Source organism: Meleagris gallopavo, chromosome 1, assembly GCF_000146605.3.
Source record: "Meleagris gallopavo isolate NT-WF06-2002-E0010 breed Aviagen turkey brand Nicholas breeding stock chromosome 1, Turkey_5.1, whole genome shotgun sequence".
Classification (NCBI taxonomy): domain Eukaryota; kingdom Metazoa; phylum Chordata; class Aves; order Galliformes; family Phasianidae; genus Meleagris; species Meleagris gallopavo.
The window spans coordinates 36281965-36299742 of NC_015011.2; the positions used below are offsets into that span (position 1 = coordinate 36281965).

The window sequence follows — 17778 nt, forward strand, 5'->3', positions numbered from 1 at the left end:
TCACAGAAAATAGAATTTGTGTGGTGCTGCTACTTGTAACAGAATCTGGATTAACTATCTGCAATCAAAGTAATAATACTCCATTGTTCCATTCTTATCTGAGCATTGTAGCCTATTAAACAAGACTATAAATACAGTCATCAAGAAAAATAGACCTAAGTTAAATGTTAAATAGTTCCAAAAATAAAGAAGAATGTTTCTGATTAATTTTCTTTGTCAAATATTACTCTAAATGGTACTGAAATTTGTCTCTTAATCAAGGAAGTCTAAAATGTGTGCAATTACACTTTAAAAAATTAGAACACAGTTTGCCCAGAAGATAAATAATTATGGTTCAGTTTTATAAATGTATCTTCAATTGTTAGAACATACTTTAAATGGGAGCAAGTATGTACCAATTAATTATAACTTAGAAGATTATTCTTAGCTCATTGTAGAGCCTTATTATTTGCTCTTGAAAAAATCCCTGTAAAGGCACAGCACGATTTTAATTAATTTTTTCTAGCTGTTTAAATTTTCACTTTTTTCCCAAAGTATTTAATTTTTAAACATGAGCTCTGCTAGTCACATATTTCATTCTCAGACTCATATCTGTTAAGCAAGAAAAATAAAGTTAAGTAAATTGAATCACTGTTCAAATAAAAGCCATTTAAAGTGATGCTTTCAAAAGTTAATCTTTATTTTTATTCTTCTGAAGTATCCATCAATCATGTTAGTTCTTTAAAAATGAAAGCATCCTTGAAGGCCCAGATGAGGTTTAATGTAACAAGGGGATACGTTCTGCAGTGTTACTTCCTAAGCAGTATTGAAACAATAGTTAATTTTATCCACTTGATTCAGTTAAAACAGTGGGCTAACGTTCCATGTGCTGATCCAATGGCATGGAACTGCAATTTTGGAAAAACATTTTCCATTAAGCTATATAATTTAAAAAGACTATAGACTAAGGAGGTTTCGCACATTTAGATAATGATGAAATACTGGCCCATAATGATTTCAGAGGAGAAAGAGCAAAAATCTCTACAAATGGAGAAAATTCAATTAGAAGGTTCTCTGTTGAGGCAACAGTTAAAGAGAAATTACTTTGGAGATATTCACATTTTCATAAACAATTTTCATTTCCACAAAAAAGAACTCATTGTCTACAGTTCTGATTACAGAACTCTCAGAGGAGTAATTTGTAGCTTTTCATAGTTGTAAGTTTTATAATTTCTAAAGGTAGCACTTTTAAAATCAATATTTGTTTTTTGATATCTTGGCTTGTGGGGGGTTGATTTTTTTTTTTGCACTGTCCTAGTGACTTATTAAGAGACCTAAAATTTTCCCTGAAGTGACTGCAGAGCTGAGAATATGATGCCCAAATTCATTTGCAGTCACAGTAGAGTTTTTTTTAGCGTGAAGCCTGGTGACCAGATTGCAAGCGTGGAATCAGAGCCATCACTTGTCTAAGTCCTTCCTCCTTCTCAGAGCATGCAACTGAGCATATGGTCACTGACTTAAATCCCTTCAGACATAAGGGACATCCCTTAATATGGCCTAGCTGGAAAAGCCTCTGGAGTTGATATGTTTTGTTGCAAATTGAAAAAATGTAAACCTCATGAGTGAGGAACGCCAATTTTTCTGGGGTTCAAAGCATCTGCTTTGAGTTACCTTTGTTGCTGACTGTACCCAAAAACAGAGTGACAGTCCCTCCAGCATACATTTCCTTCCTACCTGAATTAATGGCACAATCAGCCTAAAAAGAATTGCCTTTTCCAGGTGCCTTATGGTTCCTTTGAGTATCTGTTGGCTGAATTGCATCTCTTGCAGTAAATGAAAGTATTTCTTCTGGCAAAGCTCAGCAAAAACTAGATGTGCTTTTAAAAAATGATTTAGTGTTTGTGTGTCAAGATATAAAGCCCTTCTGGCAGTGAAATAAGGCTTGGCTGGGTTCAGTTGTTCTTCATATAGGATATCACCTGTTAAGACGGATTTGGGACAGCCAGTTGTTTGGTCCCCTACTTTCTTTAATTTATCATTTATCATGTTTCTTTCCAATGTATTAAAACCTAAATCTCAAATTAAAAGGAAAAAAAAAAGAATATTCGATGGTAAGTAAGTTGTTCTGTTGAGAATCATTTATGTTTGAAATATCCCAACGATGGTGACTATGCGGGACAGCTGGGGTGGGGCTGTTTTCACGCAGTGATTTGGTGGTGGGAGAAGAGGAAACAAACAGATCTTGAGCCATGCCAGGATCTACAGTATAACACCAATCTGCCCCGGCTACATGGCAGAAGTTCATTACAGAGATGAGCCATTGCACCTCTAATTTTTCCTTAGAAGGCAAAATTGCAAGTATGTGGTAAGTATAATTAGATGTTTCATATTACTAGGAATTTTATAATAGGTTGCATTTCTCTTGCTTACTCTTCTAGCTTGTCTTTGGAGAGTTTTCTCTTGAATAAGTATTTGAGTTTGTCTGTGTAAAATGCAAAATACCTCAACAGTAATACAGACAGCCCTGTGAGGAAAAATTCTCCAGGAAGCAGCTTTATTATGAGCTTTGTCCACTCCACATAAGCAAAATTCATGTGGCAGTCTGCATCTGAACCTGCAGATGCACCTGCAGATCTGATGACTTCTTACCAGAGAACAAGAATAAAGCCTGAAAATGTAGCTTCTCCAAAAAAGCATAGCAGAAAAGCAGTGGGCATTGATTACCCAAAGGTCTTCAGCCAGGAGGAGAAGAGGGGTCCACTTTTTCTTTCCAGTTTGCTTTTATTTAGCTTCGTATTCTTCTTATTTGTTTTCTCAAGAGATGTCATAACTGTTGGGACTCCTTAGAGGCAACAACAATCTTCATCCCTTCACAGTCACCATTATATGGCCTCCTGCCTCCAGATGTGATGAGCAGCCAAAACTTCAAAATGTTAAAAACAAGGTTGTTCTCATTTTCCATGGATTCAAGCGTGATCAATTCAAGCTGACAATAGAAATTTTCAATGGAAGAGATTTTTCTTGGAGGTCAAATAGACAAGAGTTAAAGAACTTTTTTGGTTCTTGAGTGATGTGGTATAGTCTGTGGTATGACACATTGGTAAAAGTCTTAAAATTGTGATGAAACCTTCTTTCTGTGTTGTGTAAGATTTGACATCAAATTTTACAGTGGAAATTTAATTCTCTATCCGACTATATTAGTGCCCAGATGATGACAGCAGTGTTTTGTACTTCTAGATTCTCTAAAGAGGTCTTGCATGTGAACTAGAAGTGATTCAAGCCAGCCACTAGTAACTAGAGAATGGTATTTTAGTACAATTTTTACCAGCAAATGAAGGGTGCATTTTCTGCAAATGTCATACTTCTCTGAGAATGGGCTAGCTTTACCTGTAGGAACACCCTTCAGTTGGCAATTGTTTTAACTTCCATGCTTATATAGGAAGCATAAGCAGTGTAGGAAATTGAAAGCTCAGCTGAGATCTTGTTAGAAGAAAGTGGTATAAATGCACATCCTATATAAGTTCTGAATTTGGCTTCAAGAGGCTGTTTCATTGAACTGTAGTCTGAGTTTATAGTATTGGGGTAGCATATTGTTTTACAAGCATTCTATAGCATAGTGGTTTTTGTATTAGTATTAATAAGCTGAGTAAATGACCAGGTCTCTACATCTCTTTACTCCTGAAAACATCGTTTTTGGATATAATTTTTTCTTTACTTGTGTGTTACTGTATGAAGATGGAGAACTTCGCAGCACAAGCAATGAGAACTGATCAGCTCTCATTTTAAAAACTCAGTACTAAGGAAAGGAGGAGGAGTTTTGGCACAGAGCCCAGCAGCAGGCTGATAAGATCCCATATTAATTTGCAAAGCTTATGTTACCTGTCCTGCAGGTTACATGATACATTACATGTTGATGAACTGGACACAGTCATGATTTATGTTCTTCTGTCACTATGAAAGGGTTATGAAAGGAATGGCAAACATGCATTATCTATTAGAAAATCCATCAGGATATCTGGGAAAATTTTTGTGAATTTAGGAGATATAGATGTAGTTTTGCACAAGAACAATTGCAGTTGGAATATCCTAAAAGTAGTGATGTTCTTAGTTTCCAATATCAGGAGGCTGCTTATTTATCAAAGTGCAATTCCTGATTTCTTTTTCAGAATCCCACTTAATGTGAGAGATATTGTCTACTGTACAGGAGTTTCACTGATGGATGAAGATGTATGGGAGTTCATTTGGATGAAATTTCATTCTACACTAGCAGTTTCTGAGAAGAAAATATTATTAGAAGCCTTAACTTGCAGTGATGACAGAAACTTGCTTAACAGGTACAAAAAATTATGTAAAGATTTCTATTTAAATTTTCATGTTATTTTATTAATAAACATAGAAAATAAAACATTATTTATTTCTGAATTGTCTTATGTTCATTAGCAATGTTTGAAATATTATAATATTTTTGTTGTTTTGTTGGCATACTCTTTTTGTAAATGTATTGACCAGTCTGATCTTATTGATTTCATAAAACTATACATGAAAGATTTTACTCAGCTTTTACTGAAATATTTTGCATCCCTCCAATTATGCTATCTTTAGAATGCTTTACCAGCATTCAGTATCAAAACTCAAGATTCATCTGATTCATAGATGTGTCTGGTCTTCAGAAATAAACCACAAAACTTGGAGACTTAAACAAATCATTTGACAGTGGCTATTTTTTTTCAGAGTTTTTAGATATGCTGTTGTTAGAGTATGTGTTGACTGAACTAAATAGGATTTTTTCTTCATTTTTTTTTCCTACCAGGCTTTTGAATTTGTCTCTCAACTCAGAAGTTGTCCTGGATCAGGATGCAATTGATGTGATAATCCATGTTGCTCGAAATCCGCATGGAAGAGATCTTGCTTGGAAGTTTTTTAGAGAAAAATGGAAAATATTAAATGCCAGGTAAAAATTAAAAGAAAATACATGAAATTTATGTTCATTGTCTTGTTTTTGTGTAGTTTGTGTAAGTATTGTACATATATGTATTTATGTATGTTTCTGAACCAAATACATTCTCTTTTTTTATGTATAGAAATGTATCTAAATATGAAATACATACATGTAAGCGACAAATACATTTATTCTTATCACACCTAGAAACATTTCTCTATTAATGATCTGTATGTATATCTATCACTGTACTGTGTCTGTGCTTAGGATAATGAATTCTGCCTGTGTGTCAAATTGCTGCAATTTTACTTCTACATAGATAAAAAAGGAGGAGTTCCCAAAGGAATTTAGCTGGTTTTAAGTCTGATAGAAAAAATCTTTTCAAGCACAGTAGTTCAACTGCCATTGAGGACATGGAGGGTAGGGAACAAAGCTAAACTCTTTTTGAAAATTTCTGTTTTCAAAAGGATTTCTGATGCTTTCCTTCCATGCTGTGTTTCAGCTGAGTTCTAAGTAACTGAAGAGCAACATTTGGAATTAAATATAAATGAGCAGGAAGAAGATGGGTTTGCTCCTTATACCATGAGCACTATGAATCCTTTGAAACGTGCAACATGCTCCTATTCAGATGCATAGTGAACGTTTGAAAATCATTTTTTGATGAAGATTTTGATATTAATTCAATGAATAAGAAGTTTGTTTAGTTATTTATGAACAGCCAGATGGTCTGAAAGATTTCACAACTCATACTGACAGACTAGAAAGGACCATAGCTCAGATGAAGTTCAAGTTCTCAAAAGCAGATGTCCAAGAAATTAGGACCTCAGGCTAGGCCACCCTCATGGTTTTAGTAGATATTGCCAGATGAAGTAAGAGAACTGTTCCATTCTGGACCCATGGGAAGCCTTCTGTTGTACCACAGAGTATTTTAAATGATGCATTTAAAATGCTGTTTTTAATTAACTAAATCCTTCTCCTTACTAACTAGATGCACAAACTTGCAATGTTCCATACAATCAAAATAAGAGTTAAGGAAACTCAGGGACTATGCAACTTCCCTAAAAATTAAAAAACTTGTTCATGCTGTTTTGGATGATATTTTATAGTCTATTTTTTATGTTGTAGAGGAAGTTTGGCTAGGAAAACAGGTTTGAGCTGAAGTTTGGTTTGGGGAGTTTACATTGCAGGGGCATATTTTGTGAAAGCTGTAAGACTACTAGGAGTTTAAAAATTAATAGTCCTCCACTGCTGGTATGATTATTCTAGAACTGGACTTTTACTCAGAAAGTTCATGGCAAAACCATTATTATTATGCAATCCAGTGCAATTTAATATGCTCAGAGTAGCAGCTTGTATTTTTTCTTCCGTCAGGGATTTATATAGGGATTTATGCCTAAACTATTTGGGCATAAATTTGTCAAAATTTGTATTGGGTATGCTCATCTGACAACCTAGCTAACAGCTGTGGTATTAGGCATGGTCAGAGTTAGACGGTGTAGACAAATGGACAAGATTTAGAAAACAAAGTTTGATGCCAGATTTTTTTTAGTTGTGTTTTAATTTTTGATAGCTTATCTGTGCTTAAAATTGTAATTTTACTTATCTCTCTTGGTATGCATTGCTGTTATCTGAGCTCATAGCAATCAGCAAGGCCTCACTGAAAACCTTTTAATGTCTTTTTTTTTTTTTTAAATGAGAAAATAACAGTCTATCTCTTTGCCCAACACTGACTTTGTATTTCATAAGGAGTTTGATCTCCAAACACAATTCAGAATCAACAAAAGGATTGTAGCAGTTGCCATTTGCCCTGTGCATTTTTTCTGACAGGGGCATCCAATGGAGTTTCTATAACTGCCAAAGGATTTAATGCAGTGGAGTGAAATGCTGCATACAAGCTGCACTTACACAGTGTTTATTGAAAATAACTTCAATTTGTAATTACAGATTAAAATCTTCTATGAAAGTATTTCAGAATGAGGAATTGTTCTAACACTTTACTCCTTAAAATATCCAGTGAAACACGTAATAAAATGCAGAATTAGGCTTCTGATTTAAGCTTGCTACACGACTACATTTTTTAAAATGCAAGCTTTATTGCTGAATTATAGCTCAAGTGTACTCTGTCTCAAGACATTTTTTTCTACAATTATAATTAATCATTTAATTTTATGTAAAACTATAATACTCTGTAATAAACATTAAATTAATAAGGTGATATCTCTATGGTATTTTCCATTGAATTTACTAGAGAAAATGTTGATGTATGAGATAATAAGAAATAGCTGAGGGCAATAGAATTATGCTATAATGATATTTCCTCTAACTTTAAAACATTGCATATCAAAGAGTTGGAATGACAGCCAGATAATGTCATCTCTTCTTATTTATACATTATACTTGTATTCACATTGCACAGAAGATATCAATAATATCTGAAGTCTTTAAAAGCACTCATGTTGCTTTTACATAGGCTACCTACAAATTAAAGTGCCCAGTCTTTGTGGGAAATCAGTGGGAGTAAGACTGTAAAGATTTAAAAAATTCTGAAAAAGAGAATTGAAAACATTATGCTCAAATTCCTATTATCTGAGTGTGCAATACTTGGACTTCTAAATTATTTTGATCATGCATGCACATAGTGTCTGTGTGTGAAAACTGACAGTCACCTATAGGATTTCCTCCTTTCCTTCGTGCCAAGTGCTGAGTCACTTCTCAATTTTGGGAAATTTGTCAATAACTGGGAAGCCATTTATATCTGTCCCAAGTGGATGGAATATGCTGCCTCTCAGTTTCAGTTCACACAAATGCAGAGCCTGTACAATTGTAAGGAATCAGAGGATTGCTTCTGCAGAAGTAAAGGAGCAGGTGGAGAGCTCCTGACTTGGGAGCTGAAATGTTTAAGGTTTTGCTTCTACAGTGCTATTGTTTTTTCTGTGAAGAGTAGAAAGACTGATATTTGCAAGATTTCTCATATACATGTGTGTATTTTTATGTTTCACACTTGCAAGATGCCATTTTAGGCTCTAGCTTTACTGTAATTTTTGCTATTAGAGCCCATTTTATGGTTGCTATTAGTGGCTGACTTTTTAACAAATATACATAATGGTCAGTAACCAATGCAGTTCTACATGAAGTTATAGTTTTCAGTGGAAGGAATTTTGTTACTTCTTGTTCACACTGTGGATTCAGTACAGAATTGAAGAAAATAAAAACCCTCAAATGGTTTTTATGAGGTCACTTCTGTAAAGTGGATTGGTAACCTTGTCAAAAGACTCCATCAAGAGGAGGTTCCAATTTTCCAAGCAGTCAATTATGATTCTAAACTGAGAACCTAATAATAAAGGGCTTTGTTAGAAAGCCTAAGCTTGCTTAAAGGACCATGAAATCCATACTTCCCATAGGAGGTGTTTGCCTCTGGATGCCTCTATACACTGATGTGGCTGAGGTTTTAAAAAGAGACATGTACTTTCTGAAATACCCATGAGTAATTCAATTATTAGTGCTCATAGAATAGGATTTGTGATCCCTGCACCAGTGTTTCCGTTCAAACAAGCTCAAGATAAACACAGTATATACCTTCCTCAAAACAGAAATTTCTCAAAAAAACAGCATTTCCCTTCTCTCTCTCTCTTCCCATGCTGTCCCTCTCCCTTTCTCTCTTCCCTTTTGGAAGAACTGTCTGGCTTACAGTACCTAGGTATGTAAGAATAATTAATTTCAGGGTAATAGAAGCAGAACAGAAAGCTGTGACTGTGCTTTGAATTCCTCTTCTTAGTCATTTTGTAAAAGCAAAGTGTGAACTGAGTTATTCCCTCAGAGAAACTTAATTGCAGTGAGGTCTATTGGCATTATTTCTGCATGTCTGGCAGGAGAGCTGAATTCCATATCTTCAAAACAGTCATGTTCAAATTAGCTACATATTTCTTTGGATATATGTGCAGATAAAGATAAAGATAACTATTTGTGAAGTGCTTCTTGCTGTGCTGAATGACAGCTAACTTGAAAAGAATTGCTTTTGGTTTACAATGAATTTGCGTTCACTGTACTGAAGACATTAGGAAAAAAAAACACCAACAACCCACAGACTATTCCAACATGTGATGCAAAACTTCAGGTCTAATATTGTTTGAGTTGCTTTGTTTGAGAAGCTGAAAAAAGCTTGTGGAGAACAAGATGGAAGGATAGTATTTGAATGACCAGTTTCAAAGCAGCTGCCCACAGAATGCCATTGCTGATTGTTATTGAACATCCTACCCAGCTACAAATCAGCTTTTAAATATTCTTTGCCCAAACTTTTGAATTTTCATTGACAAGCTGATTCTTTGAAGATATTACATGATAGCCCAGGGGATTATTTTAGCACTATTATTTTCTATCAACATTGTTTATTTTAATTATCTGGTACTGGAACAAGAGGATTTGATTCAGTTCGCTTATCCAGTGCTTAATTGTAATGCAGATGAGGTGGATAAATGGAAAATACAGGGATAGCTGCAGAACTTCTAAAGTCTTTTGTGATGGTAGAGCTAGGAGGGCTCCTCAGAATATTTCTACATAGATGCTGCTCTTCTCCTTCAATAGTGCTTGTATTTTGAGCTGCTTGATGTCATGATGTGGAAGGCTGTTTAGTTAAACATGGGATGTTTTTCCAGTTTGGTCCTCTCCCTCTTTTGGAAATCTTATCTGTGACTGGAGTTAATCCCATTCTGCTTAATAGTGGCTGACTAAAAGTTATCTGCTATTGTCTTGGATCTCCAGAATTGATCCCACATCTTCTCCCTTGTGTAACAGAAGATTACTTTCTCAATTTTGTCTGACCTGGCTCTTGCACTGACTTTATGCATCTTCTTTGCCCTTGCAGGTATGGAGAAGCATTATTTATGAATTCAAAGCTTATCAGTGGAGTCACAGAATTCCTTAATACTGAAGAAGAACTAAGAGAGGTAATTTTTGAGTGACTTCCAGACCATAAGGCTGTTTTATTTTAAGGATGAAGCAGGGCAGGAGCAAGAATGTGTCAGCAGCTGCTAAGGTCAGAGAAGCTGAAAAAATGTGTGAAAAGGACAGGCTTTTTCACTTTTTAACCCATAGAAAAGCTGATGAAAATAAGATTTAAATACATAAGGTGAATTTGGCATCATCAGGAAACAAAAATTTACTAATTGTGAATAACAGTGGCTAAACCTACCTGATTTTATACAAGTCAGTATAACTGGCAATGTACTGTGCAGATCAGCCTTGCAGCTCTCACTTAAAAAGAACAGTAATTGAAAGCACACCAGTGCCATCAGCTATAATAGCCCAGAGGCTAGGGCTATAATTTGAGTATACATAAGAACTGAGCAGAGACCTTTTCACTTTGTTGAAAAAAGATCAAAGTTTTATCATAAGGGAAAGAATCTGTTTCAGTCTTTCATCAAATGCATACTGCTTGCTTTGTTGCCATTCGCTTCCCACTGTAACTAGCCATTCCTTTTCTAAACAACTTGTATTATATCATCAAAGGGATTCTGCAAATCAATTTGGTAAATAAACTCTTGAAATAAATTTGGTAAAAAGTTTGGTTAAACCAAAGGATATCAAGGCTGCATTCTGCTGATATTTAAAATAAACCTGAATTAGAATCTTTTACAGTGCTTCCAGCTAAGTTTCCTAGGTAAAAATAAAAGTTCAGAGCGGACCAGCTGTCCATGCAGTGCATCAACCGGGCTATGGGAGAGAACGAGGAAATGGTATTAATGTGATCCAACACTGACATGTCAATACCTTCCAGTGCAATTTGAAGTATTTACTTCATATATAATTGACAATCTGCTGTCTTATTACATTTCCTATTAATCCTTCTATGTGATGGTACATATACTTCAGTAACGATTATGCAGATTTGTTCTAAATGCCTGACTTGTTTATGTGAACTGGAAATATTTGCTTTCTTTAGTTCTTGCAAATTTAACTTGTTAAATTGTATTTCCAGCTGAAGAACTTTATAAAGAGTTATGAGGAGGGAGCTGCTGCCTCTTTCTCTCGTGCTGTGGAAACAGTGGAAGCCAATGTGCGGTGGCAAAGACTTTATAAGGAAGAACTATTCCAGTGGTTAAGAAAATCCTTAACACACTAATCTGTCTTTCCAGCCGAACTTTTAACCAGAAGCACTACAAAAGGAAAGAAGTTTAAGAAGTGATCAGCATTAAAATCATGAAGACAAGATCAAATTGCAGGGAGTTTTCTTTTTCCTTTTTTTTAAATTATGGGTTGTGGGTTTTTTTTGTTCTTTGTTCTTTGTTTTTTTGTTTGTTTGTTTTTGTTTTTTGTTTTTGTTTTTTACACTGGACGGTTGTGAAATTGTCAATAAGCTTTCCAGAAGAGAAGGTCATGAATGCTTGTGAAATCTGATCCTCAGTGTACACAACCAAACATGATATTAAGTGGTGCATGTAAATGTTGAAGAAAAACTAGAAAACAAAAAACCCTTCAAAGACTATTTTGTGCATGCTTTTACTGTCTCTGCCTGTATTCTAGCATGCTTGTGTATAACAGCCACATTTTATATGTGAATTCCAGTTACATCAACGATGGGCATTATACAAAGCACAAAGACTTCTCTATGACAATCAGTGTTGCAATGAACAAAAAGAAGGGAAGGAAGAAGAAATGCAGAAGGATTCCAACTTAGGGCAGTATGAGATATAAATTCAGCTTTCCCACTAGCTGCCAATTAGTTCACCGTTTAGACTGACTTTTGATTGTCACAAAGGTGCCAGCTCATTTTTTGTGTTGCCAGTTGTTGTAGCTGCAGTTTCCATAGTCCCAAATTTAAATTATCATCTTGGAGGGGAAGAGAGAGAGAAAATGAGAGAGAAGGACATCATTCAATCATTCATGCGCACTAGTTATAAATTTATTCACTGCTGATCAGTGAAACTGTGTAACTTTAGCTGTGAACATAGTCAGTATCTATGAGAAGAACTTTGCATTGATTTTATAGAATCCGTGAATCACTTCTGAGCAAATTTAGAAGGCAGTGATATTCATGATGGGTCACCTAACCTGTGCAGTAATAACTTATGCAGCTGATAATGCACAAATATTATAAGTAGACACAGGATTTAAATGGGAATTAGGAAAAGAGGAGAATATCTTCCATTCAAAGACAAAAAATTAACCAACTGCTCTGTTGCATGCAGTAGACCAGCCTCGGTAGTGATTTACTATGACAGACAAATCATATTCTCCATGTGGGCAGTGTCTTTGCAAATATGGACTGTGCCATTTATACCAACTTAGAAAACTGAAATATGGAGAGAGAAATGTGTGCGTGTGTATGTATTTGTATAGGATAATACCACAAACATGTTTTTTCTCTTTCCTTGTATTTCACATAGAAGTTTTCTAAATGAGTGATACTTTTCTTACTCGCTTGGTTCTTTTTCTGAGTTTTTTAATTTGAGTGGTCAGTGATGCAGTGGAAATTTTAGTTGCACAGTGCCCATCTACACCATTAGTGCTATTCAATGAGCTGATTCATCTTTGGGTCAAATGCTCTCCTCTCCACGATGGAGGAGACAAACAAAAAAATAATAAAACTACTGAGTCTACAAGAGGCAGGTTGCAGTAATTTCAGAGGGTGGTTATAGATGTGTAGAAGTGTTTCTTTATCACAGCCCAGTGCATCTCAACCATCTGATCACATCATTGCCTGTACACTGGAAACATGTGGTCAGACAAATTAGAGGACGTACATTTTATCGTGCTGTTTTCTTCACAGAGCATGGAAATTACCAAAATGTTTTACACTATCAGTTTCTTAACTCTAGTGAGTTGCTTGTGAATTGAAATATTAGTGCAAAAAAGAACCAAAACCCAGCATCTTCAGTTATTATCAGAGTTGTGTGAAGACAGCATTGATTTCTGGGCTCGCATTCTCATGGCACTCTCCCTCAAGAACTGGTAAATATTTCATAACTAAGCTGTCCTACCACTATCATGGGCACCCATTTTGAGCGCTTATTTTGTGATATTACCAAGGTACTGTTTGCAGACTAAGTGCATAAAATGCTTGGGTGGTCATCTGCTCCAGGGTATGTTAGCTTGACTACATATAACCAAAAGAAGAGGTAATCCTGTTCTCTCGTACTATTAACTCTTTGCCTTATATTAATCCCTAAACCTCTGTGCTGTGTTGCAGTACTAGTGAACCTAGTGCCCGGAGACATTATTGTGTCCATGTTGAATGAAATCCTCCTCCTCCTCCTATGTATTTTACCTACCTCACAGGCATGTTGTGAGGCTTGACTAATGTTAGCAAAGCACTTGAATATCCTCTAAAGAAAGGCATTTAAAAATGCAGAGTATTATTTTATGTGGTTGACCAAACTCAGCCTCAATGCCACTATGTAGCTGTCACACTTTTAATTTCTACTGAATGAAATTGTATGTGGATTTGTTATTATAAAAAAGCAAGCCAAATACTCTTTATATTTGTAATGAAGCCCAAAGTTACAATCTCCAAAGAGTGCACAGAAAGCCAAGCACTCAAACATGAGTTACTTTGGGAATTTCAGAGAAAAGAAAGGTGAATAATGGTTTTCCCATTTCAAATTCAAGATTGTCTTTGATGACTTTTGTTTTTCATCACCACAGACTAAGCCACATGCCTCCAGACTGCATATAAAAGTTTTGGGCCTTTCCACTGATAAAGGGCAAACTAACAATGTGTTTCAAAGTTGAAAATTTAATTCAGCCTGTGTATTCTGCACAGTGCGCAGAAATTTGTTGTTCTTTTTAAGTTCTTGCACATTTATCTGATTTTGGATGCAAATTAATATTGTAGTTGCTTTGAGCAACTGGTCTATCACAAATTTTAAGCCCTAGATGTATCTATTATACATACCTATTGATGTATTGCTTATAATTGTTGTATTATAATGATGTTTGTATTACAGCCCTAATTAAGGTTGACTTAGTCTTTCCATTGTAATTTTCTATTCTTTTTATTTTTATATTTTTTATTTAAGCTGTTTCACACTGAATCAGGATGAAATTTAAATGGACTAAATCCAACAAAATTATAACTTTTTTTTTATAGGTTTTACAATATTCAATCCCCCTGTATTTAATTATATGTCTTAAGAATTTTTTTTTGTAGGAAGTTTCACACAGCTATGTGTTAAAAGGATAGTTAATACCTCATGGGAAACTCTAATAGTCTTCTTAAAAAAAAAAATAATCTATTTATCTATTGATATTTTTTCTCCTTTACCAGTCCTTTTCTTCCTTTGTCCTCATTTAAAGATGGGCACATTTTTATAATTTGGATTAGGACTAATAAACCAAATACCCCAAACTTCTTAACATTTTCAAATACAGTATGTAAATCTGTTCTTTTTATGAGAGGAGATGCTGCAAAATGTGAAACCAGTGTGGATTTGGCCCTTATTCAAGCTTAGAAGTCATTTTATAGAGATCTGATGAGGCCTTTGCATGACTTGAGATTCCTTGCAGCTTACTAAATCATATAGGAAGGCATAAGGACACAATTTTATGCTGTCATAATAATATGGCAACCTATTGTACTTCTTTAACACTGTCCACTACAAAAATTCTCAACTTATAACTTTGTAGCTGGTCGAAATACTATTCTTATATCCTCTGCTGACAGCTATTAAAATGATAGTTGCTGCTAATTGTGACTAGAGCAGAACAATGAGGAAGCTTGCTTCTGAAATGAAATGTCATTTCTGCCATTACTGAGAGTACTTTGAACATTATGTTTGACTGATTTAGATGGAAAAACTTCATATGTCATTAAGTTCTTTCAAATTTGTGACCTTTGATGATCTTTTCAGTGAATATAGCAAGAATTCTGATACTATGATGGGAACTGAAGGTGAATTTTATGTAGCTTTTTGGCTGTTGTGGATGTTTCATTGGGCTTTAGAGGAAATATCACTACTGATGCAGAGAGGACTTTTCACAGCAAGAATTTTAAACCATACAACTAAACCTAAATCTAAATTGCAAAAAATAAAAGAAGAAAATGTCATGTGTATGTACATATATGTATCTCTGTAGAGATAATTTTCCCATGAAATGTTAGTCAGTCTAATTCTTTGGATAGAATGGTGTGGATATCTGACGATGAGGGTGGCTTTGTTTAAGTACCTGTGTAATAAGATCTTTGTTTTCCACGTGACCATAACCAATACTGCAGTCAGTGAAAATAGACTTCGAGTCAAATGTGAAACTTTCTCTTTGAGGAAAAGCAATGTGACTTTGGAAGCTGTTTATGTAATATAATCAGTTTACCACCACTTCTGATACAAGTACTTAGCATATCAGGCCACCTGTCCTAAAGCAGGACTTAAGCCACAGTGTCAGTATGAGTACGAAGGAGTAAAAGCACTGTCCTGTTGCTAAGCAGCCTGAATGCAGGCTGTTCTCCCAGCCTTAGGTGGAGCAGCCTGAAAACTGCGGGCTGAATCATCCACTGCCCATGAGCCTGCCTGCATCAGGAGGGCAGCTGGAGTGCAAAGAATATCCATCCAAGTTTCTGTCAGCTAGATGGCAGGGACAGAAGGTCTCTGCTGGCTATGGGTTGTGGATGGTCTTCGGAGATTAGCATTATTGCCTTGTGTGACCTTGGAAACAGGTCCAGCTAGTGAGTCTGCATTGAATGGAAAAATCCAAATCTCTGCACTGCAGCCACCGCAACCGGAAATTGTTGACCAAAATCTTTGTAATGATCTCAAATATTGTAGTGTCTGTTGTTGAGAAATCATTTCAAACAGTCAAAAATACATTAAATTTTCAAATATGCATAAGAATGGAGACAATCTTTATGATATTTTTTGTTAATATTGAGAATGTGCCATGAGTTCAGCCCATTTTCTAACATAGGATTTGGAAGGATGTCACTACAAATTCTTTGTGCTCATAGTGGTACTTACTGTACTAATACCACCAAAAAATTCAGGTGTCTGTACAAATGTGTGACACTGGTGTCTGTGCAGTTCCCTTTTTACATGTAAAACTTTAAAAAATGAGCCATTTTGTTTTTCATGCAACTATGGGAGCTTCTGCCTATCTTCTGAAATCCAATAAAACCACCTTGGCTTGAGTGAGTAGCCCCTGCTGGCATAAGGAATTTATTTTTCAAAGAGAAGGAAGGAAAGGAATGCAGTGCTGTGCATGAGGATTTTTTACTGAAATAAGGCCATATGCCCTGGTTGGAGCAGAATTTTAACGTCAAGTGTATTTTGAAGAATCTGGTGGAACTGGAGTGCATCTTGTGTCTTCATGCTGGCAGTGGAAGGCAGCTGCACCTGAGAATATCCTACATTGTAACCCAGTTGAGTTCGGCTTGTATGAAACACTTTCTACACGGAATGGTTTCAGGGTGACTTTGTGTTTAAGGAGAACCACCCACATGCACATGTGCTGTGGATTCAGAGCAGATGTCCTTTCTCTGAAAACAGCATTTATACTTTGCTGATTTGTACTGAGTGATTTAAGTGTGGAGGGGTAAAGAAGTATTGCTGAATACTTTGCTTATTTTACGTACGCTGTTTACTATGGAGTGATGTTGGTGAAGAGCATGTGGATGGGCAGCGCTGTAAGAGTATGGAGTGCAGCAGGGGCTGTGAGCCAGAAGTCCCCACCGTTTCCTGCTCAGCATCATGTGGGTTTGCCCGATAAGGATGCCGCTGGTGCAAAGGAGGAGGCCAAGAACTGAGATGCAGTCTCTGTTCTGTGCAATCCATTTTGATACAGCTAATTTGTTCATCTCTGTAATTTCAAAAAGAAGTCTCACTGAACTAATGACACATGTGTGGCCATGGCTCCTCAGACAGCACAGCATGAGATAGATCCCTTGAAGTGACCAATGTGAACTGCAGCTGAGGATCTAACTAACCCATTGCTGTCAGAGCAGCCCTGAGGTGCCTGCTAGGCTGGTGTACAGACTGGTTCACATGTTTGTGTGTATGCTTCAGTAGCACGTATTTGATGACAGATTTTTTTGTTTTGTCTTTCTTTTGCTTTTTTTTTTTTTTTAGAGTAATACTTTGTGATTGATTCCAGTGTGATAAAGCTTTATAATAAAATGTTTGGAGAACTGCAGAATACTGTATTGTGAAGAGTGTGGCAATGACCCTCTCTTTCCTGCAAACAGTAGATTTCACCAACGATGAAGTTCCCTGGACATTCTGTGGAGAAACATTCCGAGCAGTTCAATGGAAACATCATTGTAATTACTGTATAACTATCCTGTACAAAGACAGCTTTATTATATGTGTAAATGTAATTTTGCTATGTTGTTTTTATGTTCAAAGGACAACAGACTGGTGTGGATGAGACATACAGCCTTATATAAACAGAGATTGCAGTTTCTGTCTGATGTTTTACTGAAAGGTGTTTGTTTGCTCTATTTTTGCAGAAGATAAACACATACATAAACTATTTCCCTGAAAAGTAATGACCTATTCCATTACATATGCTTCAATGACATAATGAACTATAATATTGAAAATAAAGGCTTGGTAATAAATTGCATTTTTTTCCCAAGAGACTCCACACTTAAGATCTTTTGACACCTTAAGAAAAAGAAAAAGTCCGGCAGCTATTAATGCTGGTTATAATGGATGAATCCCTCTATTAATTCTGTCTCAGCCTTAGATTAATTCTGTATTAATTCTGAATACTGTAATTAGAAGAACATATTTTTCCATCACTTCTCAAATCTGTACTCTTATGGAATTCAGTTCTTTGTCAAGAAAGAGGTGGAGCTCATTCAGCTGAGATACAATTCACTGGTGGTTTCACACAAATAAGTGTTTGCAAGATCAGAATGCCATTTTCATTTA

General features: G+C 35.7%; 1 protein-coding gene across 1 annotated transcript in view; it reads left to right on the forward strand.

Annotated features, from left to right (window-relative positions):
* The window catches only part of TRHDE (thyrotropin releasing hormone degrading enzyme), a 216919-nt gene extending 199614 nt beyond the window's left edge, over nt 1–17305 (forward strand). The window contains exons 17-20 of the mRNA XM_010708202.3: nt 4146–4313; nt 4790–4930; nt 9780–9861; nt 10893–17305. Coding sequence (XP_010706504.2) covers nt 4146–4313; nt 4790–4930; nt 9780–9861; nt 10893–11036 — 535 coding nt within the window. The 3' untranslated portion in view covers nt 11037–17305. The remainder of the gene's footprint in view (nt 1–4145; nt 4314–4789; nt 4931–9779; nt 9862–10892) is intronic.
* Nucleotides 17306–17778: the final 473 nt, after the last annotated feature.